Raw genomic sequence first — 7,500 nt, forward strand, 5'->3', positions numbered from 1 at the left:
ATTATTATTATGTCAGCCGTTAAAAGAGTACAGTTATTATCGTATTTATTTAAACTCCACACATGTAGTTTTCTTTTTTTTTTATAATTAATATTAAAAACACTAATAGATTCTGACCATTACCACAGATTATCACCACATCATCACCACTACATCATCACACCACCAACGACCATCTATACCAGACCAGTACCACCATAATCACACACACACACACACACACACACTACAAAACCATCACCATAACATCCCTTCCATACACCACACCATCACTATCACCACCACCACAAGAACCCTCACCACACTGACCACACCACCACCACCACCACACTCACCACTCTCACCACCCACCTCACCACCGCTGCCCAGAGGACTGTCTCACTCCTCTCCCTGACTCTTCCTTTAAACGCGTGTCATCTGTCTTAGAAGCCTCAACCTGCTACTCCCTCCCTCTCCCTCTCTCCGTCTCTCCCTCCACTCCCTCTCTCTCTTACCCCCTCTCTCCCAACCTCTCCCAGCCACTCCCTTTCATTTTCGTGCTTTCTATTTATTTTTTTTCCCCCTCTTTATGTCTTGTTTTCTTCCTGTCTTCATTTACTCTCTTTCCTCTTTTCCTTATATTTATCTTAAGTTCGTGTTTTCACGTCTATTTCTTTTCCCTCTTATTTTTTCTTTTCTTCATTTAATCGTCTTTCTTGCCTCTTTTCCTCATATTTATCTCATCTAAAGCTCGTATCTTTATTTCTTTTCCTCTCTTTTCATTCTTTTCTTTATTTATTTTCTTTATGTTTCATTTACTTGTTTTCGAAGCTTCGGTACTCGTGTGAAGCGAGGACATGGTTCGAAGTGTCATGAAAAGAGAGAGAGAGAGAGAGAGAGAGAGAATAAACACAGTAATATCATGAAATACACTGAATGATAAATATAGGTGTGAAGTCTCGTTGCTCTTAAGTGCCATGGAAAGTAGTAATAACCGTCCCAGAATCATATGCAGGAACTGTCGTGAAATGTGAAGAGAGGAGTACCTTTTTTCAGTCAACTTAGATACTGACAGAGAGAACTGGCCAGCGTGACAAGGTACGGGATCGTTTCATAGTTTCTAATTATCTTACAGGGAGGATTTGCTGTCTCCATCGTCAGTATTTACCTTGAGAACATGTGTAATCCTGGTTTTGTTGACGTAATAGTAGTAGTAGTAGTAGTAGTAGTAGTAGTAGTTGTTGTTGTTGTTGTTGTTGTTGTTGTTGTAATAGATTGTCCTTGTAGGCGATGTAGGCGAAGAATGTGTCTAGGAACGGACGAAGAAGACGACGAAAGAAAGAAAAAAAAAGTTACGTAAATGAGAAAGAAAAACAACAAAGGACAAGGAAGAAAAAAAAAGAAGCACGAGAAGGAGAAGGACGAGGAAGAAGGAGGAAAAAAAAACGAAGAGGAGGAGAGGGAAGAAGAAGAGGAGGAGAGGAGGAGGAGGAGGAGGAAGCCGCAAACCGAGTATCAGATGAAGATGTCTATGGCTTCTGCTGAGATATTACTTTTGGGTGCTATGTGGGTGTTGTTGTGACAGGAATCAGGGAGGGGAGAACACGAGGGGGCTGGCAGATAGAGGGGAGAGGTGAGTGAAGGCCAAGAGGTCATGCAATGTGGAGGAGAGAGGGAAGGAAGTAGAAAATAGTTATGAAAAAATCTCTGGCATTATTATTATTATTATTATTATTATTATTATTATTATTATTATTATTATTATTATCATTATTATTATTATTATTATTATTATTAGTAGTAGTAGTAGTAGTGAGGAAAGAAGTTTAGAGGTAGAATAATTATGAATGAAACAATTACTCCTGGTTCAATATCCCATTACGTCCTTTCTCTATATATGGGCATTGAAGATGTTGTAATGTGTTCTTTCGTTTTGGTAGGCTGTGCATTAAAGCATGAGGTGTTTTAGGTCTTCTATCTCATCGTCGCGCATGATGCATTTTGTTTTCTTTCCTTGGTGTCTTCCTGTCCCGTAGCTGTAGGTTATTTGTTTTCGCTTTGCACTATATAATCTGAATCTGATATATTGTTAGATAGATTTTCCTTTACATTTTCGAATCCCTCCTTTTCTTCCTCCGCCTCCTTATTTTTCTTCTCCTTCCACCCACAACACTATCAAACAAAACCAAAGCAAACAATTATTCACCTCTCACGCCCCATCAGTAATAGCTAAGTCACCCTTGAAAACATACATTCCCCGTCGACTCCTTCCCTACCGTCCTCCCTAGAACGTCTCACGCATCACAGACAGGAAGGCTTGGCACGACCTGGTGAGGCGACGCAGTGGAGACATAACCAGGCCCTCCTCCTCCTCCTCCTCCTCCTCCTTCTGGCCAGGAATATTACTCTAAATCTTGTGAGGAGTCGGGATTTGCTTCTCGCGCGTCTCCGTTCTCTCTGCATCTGTTTTCTATCACTCCATTGATTCCGCGGTAACTTGTGTAATCTGAAGGGAGGCAGGAAGTTGGTGCTTTGTTTGCTTGTCTCCATTGAGGGTCTTCGGTTTATCCTTCGTTTTGTCTCCATTGTGATATATTGTATTATTTATTTAGCCTTTCTCTCTCTCTCTCTCTCTCTCTCTCTCTCTCTCTCTCTCTCTCTCTCTCTCTCTCTCTCTCTCTCTCTCTCTCTCTCTCTCTCTCTCTCTCTCTCTCTCTCTCTCTCTCTCTCTCTCTCTCTCTCAGTTTGTCGTTAAGTTTATCAGTCTTGCTTTCTCTCTAGTTCTCTGTTTATTCGTCTAACTTTCTGTCTTCCTGTTTGTCTATTTCTCTTATTGCTTATCTACGTCTGTTTTACTCTTACTTTTTATCCACCTGTCTTTTTGCCTTGATGTTTATCTATCTCTCTGTTTATTTATCTTTTCTTTGCCTTCCTGTTTCTCTAACTGTTCATCTATCTTTTTTTTTTAACTTTACTGTTTATCCACTTATCTTTCTATTTATTTATCTCTCTTGCCGTTTATCCACCTTTTTCTTTACCTTTCTGTTTATTTATTTATTTTTTTTCCAGCTTTGTTTATTTATCTCTTTCTGTTTACTTACCTCTTTCTGCTTATCCATTTCTCTCTTTATAAACCCCTCATTAAGACCGCCTCATTTTTCAGTTCACTGCGGCGCGGCTTCTCGACACAGCTGCACGCACGCAATGGGGAGCTTGGTAAACTAATGAGTGTCACCAGGCGGCAGCACCAGACATGTCCCCTTCACGCACGTAGGAGCAATATCAAATATGCGTACAGTGTCATTATATATATACATAAAGATGCAATGAGATTATATAATATACATTTCTACCCAATCCCTTCCAAGTAGTAACACAGGTAAAATCTAACAGTATTCATGAACAAAAGAATTTAAATTGATCTGTTAGTGAATTGGCCTTTAGATTTATTTGGTTATCTCGAGATTTTTAAAAGACTACACCACTGATCGGAAGCTTATTAATGTAGACAACAGTAAAAATGAAGACAACATGTTTGTGCCACTTACAGCTCCAAATTACATAGATCAACTTCCTAGTATATGAAAATAACAATTTTAATTGAAAATAGGCAACTTGACTGTCCTGGCGAGAGTAATGCTGTATATCTATCCAAAACAAACATCTGACTGGCCCACCTCAGTTGAAGTTAACAGACACGTAGTTGGACAACCAGTTGATTCCTGCTGCAGTGTCCACGCCACTACTCCATGAACCTGTGGCTTTATGTATTCCTCTCCCGTTACGCCAGTGCAGTCCTGAGAGATGTTTGTTTTGGTGTTCAATTATTTTGCCGTGTCGCTCTCTTCCTGAAAGGGATACTAAAATCCCTACGAAAATAAATGTATCCATATATCACGATGTTACTGTGTATGTTTTGTCATGCTATATAGTGAAGTCTTATTTATTTATTTTTTTTTTCATTGTCCAAACCAATAGATTTTAAAACTTGTAATATGCTGTATTTAAAATATTGATAGTAGTATTATTAAATAATCACGCAAAATACTTCTGTTTCGCCCAACTTCTCCCAAAATTATTCATACAAGATATTTAAAAGACAATGCAGAATTTCGAATAAATCATAATGATCAATTTTCTATGCCTCATGGGATTTACAATAACAATATTTTAGCTCATGTCACTAGGGGACATGCAGTAGCGACGACATCTGGCGGATTAGTTCCGAAAATTTCCCATTGCTACCACGCAGCTACACGCACGCGGCTGTGGTTTGAAAGGCGCGCTGCAGCTCAGCGGAGAATCCCAAGTGTTGCCATCTCGAGATCCTAAGTTTCCATGTTCGTTAAGATTCCGGCGCCAGGAAAACTAAAGCTTAAATGAGACACAGTTATGTTCGGTTTATGCTGAAGTTTTCTGTTTTACTCAAAATTTTGTTGTATATTTTGGAGAATCATTTTGGGCTTTAGGGGATTGACACTTCCTTGGGCTTTTATTTTATTTTTATTAATTTCCTTTTTGTTGCCCTGGCCAGTGTCCCTCTTACTTAAAAATATATGTTAATGTTATTTCATAGCTTATATATTCCTCCTCCTCCTCTTCCTACTTCTCTTTTACTATCTCCAAAAGGGCAATAAATAGGCTCGTTTAAATTATAATTACCACTGTATTACCTAAAACTAGTTCAGGATCATTCACTCAGAGATTTGAAGCTTCAAATGAGAATATAAAGTAATGTGTTCACCTATTTATTCATCAATTTCCTTTCCATATTTATTCCTTATTACATATATCTTGCTCTGCCATCTGTGTATGTGTGTGTGTGTGTGTGTGTGTGTGTGTGTGTGGTGTGTGTGTGTGTGTGTGTGTGTGTGTGTGTGTGTGTGTGTGTGTGTCACGGCAGCTCACAGCACACCATCATGAGGTCGTTTACTGCCGTGTTGTCTCCCATGAGTCCTGCCAACTTCTCCACACGAGTCCTGATGCCGCAGATGGCGTATCCTGCAGGAGAAAATGAAGGAGTAATTGAAGATGAGGATGAGGATGGTGTGGAGGAGGAGGAAGAAGAGGAAGAGGCAAAGAAACAGCACGACAATGAGGACGACCACAACAACCACGACAACGACAGTGAAGAAAAAGAAGAAGAGGAAGAAGAACAAGAACAAGAAGAAGAAACAGAGAGAAAAGTAAAGAAGAAGAAAAAGAAGAAGAAGAAAAAAAAAACTTTCATTACACACGATGATAGATTTCAAAGCAATCACCAACCACTAAAAACACCCCAATTATCCACTTAAACATCGCAATTAGAACACAGACCGCTCCACCTTCTCGCCACTTGCATTACCTTGAGGACAGGCGAGCCAGTCGCTATGATCGCCCCAGCACACGCCGCCGCCGTTCAGGACACGCCCATCGCCACACACCATGTCCACATCCGTTGCCCCCACGTCATCCAGCACCCCTTGAGGCTCCTCCGCCCACAACCTCACCCCCCGCAGGAAGGTACCCGCCTCACACGCTCTAGCCTCTGTCAAAGATGAAGAAAGCTGGAGAATTGAGGGTGAGTTGAGGATGTGTGGGAAGATAAGGCAGGAAGGGATAAGGAGAGATGGAAAGATGAAATGGGAAGGAACGAGGAGAGATAGAAAGGAGGATGAGGTAGTGACGAGGAGAGTTGGGGAGGGCAAGGCAAGGATGAGGAGAGATGAACGGTTAGTGAGAGGTGGGAAGATAGAGATGAGGGTGGAGTAATGAGGATGGTGTGAAGAAATTATAAGGTGTTTTTTTTTTTATTTTTTATTTAGATTTTTAGTTATTTTTTTGATAGCAGCGAATTGAGGACTTTTTCTTTTTTTATTTTCTTCCTCCCTCTCTCTCTCTCTCTCTCTCTCTCTCTCTCTCTCTCTCTCTCTCTCTCTCTCTCTCTCTCTCTCTCTTCCTTTATTTTCTGTCCTTATTTTCCTTGTTTTTTTTTCGTGGCATTGGTCAGTCCCTCTTAGCACAAACGAACACACACACACACACACACACAGAATAAATACATAGGTAAAAAACACCACCACCACCACCACCAACAACAACAACAACAACAACAACGATTCAAGACTCACTCACCCCGCCACACGCCCCAACACTGCTCTGCCGAGGTCACACTCCCGCGGGCAGCCTGGGTTGCGGCGGACTGGCAATAGAGGCGCACACTATTGAGAGCCGTGTCGTCACCAAAGATGCCCTGCGGCTCCTCCACCTGTGTTGAGGGGGATGCAAGGTGCTCCCGTAAATGAAAGGCGAGATACCTGCATTGGGTTCAGTTTCTTTAGAAATATTCTGCTTGAGGATGGCAGGAAAGTAAGAGGAGGGAGAGAAGGAAGAAGAATGCGAGGAGAAAGAGGAGGAAGAAAAGTAAGAGGAGAGAGGGAGAGGGGGAAGAAGAATGCGAGGAGAAAAAGGAGGGAGAAAAATGAAGAAAAGAAGAGAGAGGAGGAAGAAGAATGTGAGGAGAAAAGGGAGGGAGAAAGGGAAGAAAAGTAAGAAAGAGGGGAGGAAGAAGAATGCGAGGAGAAAAAGGAGGGAGAAAGAGGAGAAAAGTAAGAGAAGAGAGAGCAGGAAGAAGAATGTGAGGAGAAAGAGGAGGGAGAAAGGAAAGCAAAGAGGAGAGAGAGGGGGAAGAAGAAATGCGAGAAGAAAAAAGAGGGAGAAAATGAAGAAAAGGAAGAGAGAGAGGGGGGGAAAAGAAATGCGAGAAGAAAAAGGAGGGAGAAAATGAAGAAAAAGAAGACAGAGAGGACGAAGAAGAATGCGAGGAGAAAGAGGAGGAAGAAAGGGAGGAAGATGTTGAGGAGGAATAAGAGCAGAAGGAAGGAGATACGCCTGTGAATACAAGATCAGATATTTGCATTGTATTGAGTTTACTTCGTTGTGTTATGTGTGGAAAGGCAGAACACAAAGAGAAAGAGGAGGAGGAAGACGGAGAGGAAGAATGAGAAGAAAAAGGAGAAAATACAAGATAAATTTTACCTGTGGATACAAGATGTAAGGTACAAGATACAATACATACCTGTTCATGCAAGATACGAAATTTACCTATGAAAGCAAGATATTTATACAAGCTACACCTGTGAAAAGCTGTTCAAGTTACAAGACAGTCCCGTAAATACAAAACACACGACACGCACCTTTGTTGAAACGATGAATACAAGATAACAGATTGCAGAATTCATTACAGAAAAATCTAAAACTAATATGAAGAGTTGAATAAATTATGCAATGACGTAGAAGATTTTTTTTCATTACTAATACTCCGTTGACAGTAAAAGCTTCCTTCCTGACGATGCTACAAATCCACTAAGCCTTAATAAAAAGAGAGAAAAAAGATGGTGATAATAATAGTAACAATAATACCAACATGTTTTTTTTATGTTAATAGGCTTAGTTTGTAAGGTGGAAAGATGGACGAAATACGTGTGTGTGTGTGTGTGTGTGTGTGTGTGTGTGTGTGTGTGTGTGTGGGCGTGCCTTACC

The 7,500-nt window shown here is 40.8% G+C and overlaps 2 protein-coding genes across 2 annotated transcripts in view; both read right to left on the minus strand.

Moving 5' to 3' along the window:
• The window catches only part of LOC135114800 (uncharacterized), a 9,957-nt gene extending 9,615 nt beyond the window's left edge, over positions 1–342 (minus strand). The window contains exon 1 of the mRNA XM_064030888.1: positions 301–342. The gene's annotated coding sequence lies outside the window, so the exon portion shown is untranslated. The remainder of the gene's footprint in view (positions 1–300) is intronic.
• Positions 343–4,476: 4,134 nt separating this feature from the next.
• The window catches only part of LOC135114805 (vitelline membrane outer layer protein 1 homolog), a 4,070-nt gene continuing 1,046 nt past the window's right edge, over positions 4,477–7,500 (minus strand). Inside the window, exons 2-5 of the mRNA XM_064030897.1 lie at position 7,500; positions 6,094–6,226; positions 5,324–5,506; positions 4,477–4,980 (exon numbers count right to left, since the gene is read on the minus strand). The exon at position 7,500 is cut by the window's right edge and continues 100 nt beyond it. Coding sequence (XP_063886967.1) covers positions 4,874–4,980; positions 5,324–5,506; positions 6,094–6,226; position 7,500 — 424 coding nt within the window. The 3' untranslated portion in view covers positions 4,477–4,873. The remainder of the gene's footprint in view (positions 4,981–5,323; positions 5,507–6,093; positions 6,227–7,499) is intronic.

The sequence above is a fragment of the Scylla paramamosain genome, chromosome 28, assembly GCF_035594125.1.
Source record: "Scylla paramamosain isolate STU-SP2022 chromosome 28, ASM3559412v1, whole genome shotgun sequence".
Classification (NCBI taxonomy): domain Eukaryota; kingdom Metazoa; phylum Arthropoda; class Malacostraca; order Decapoda; family Portunidae; genus Scylla; species Scylla paramamosain.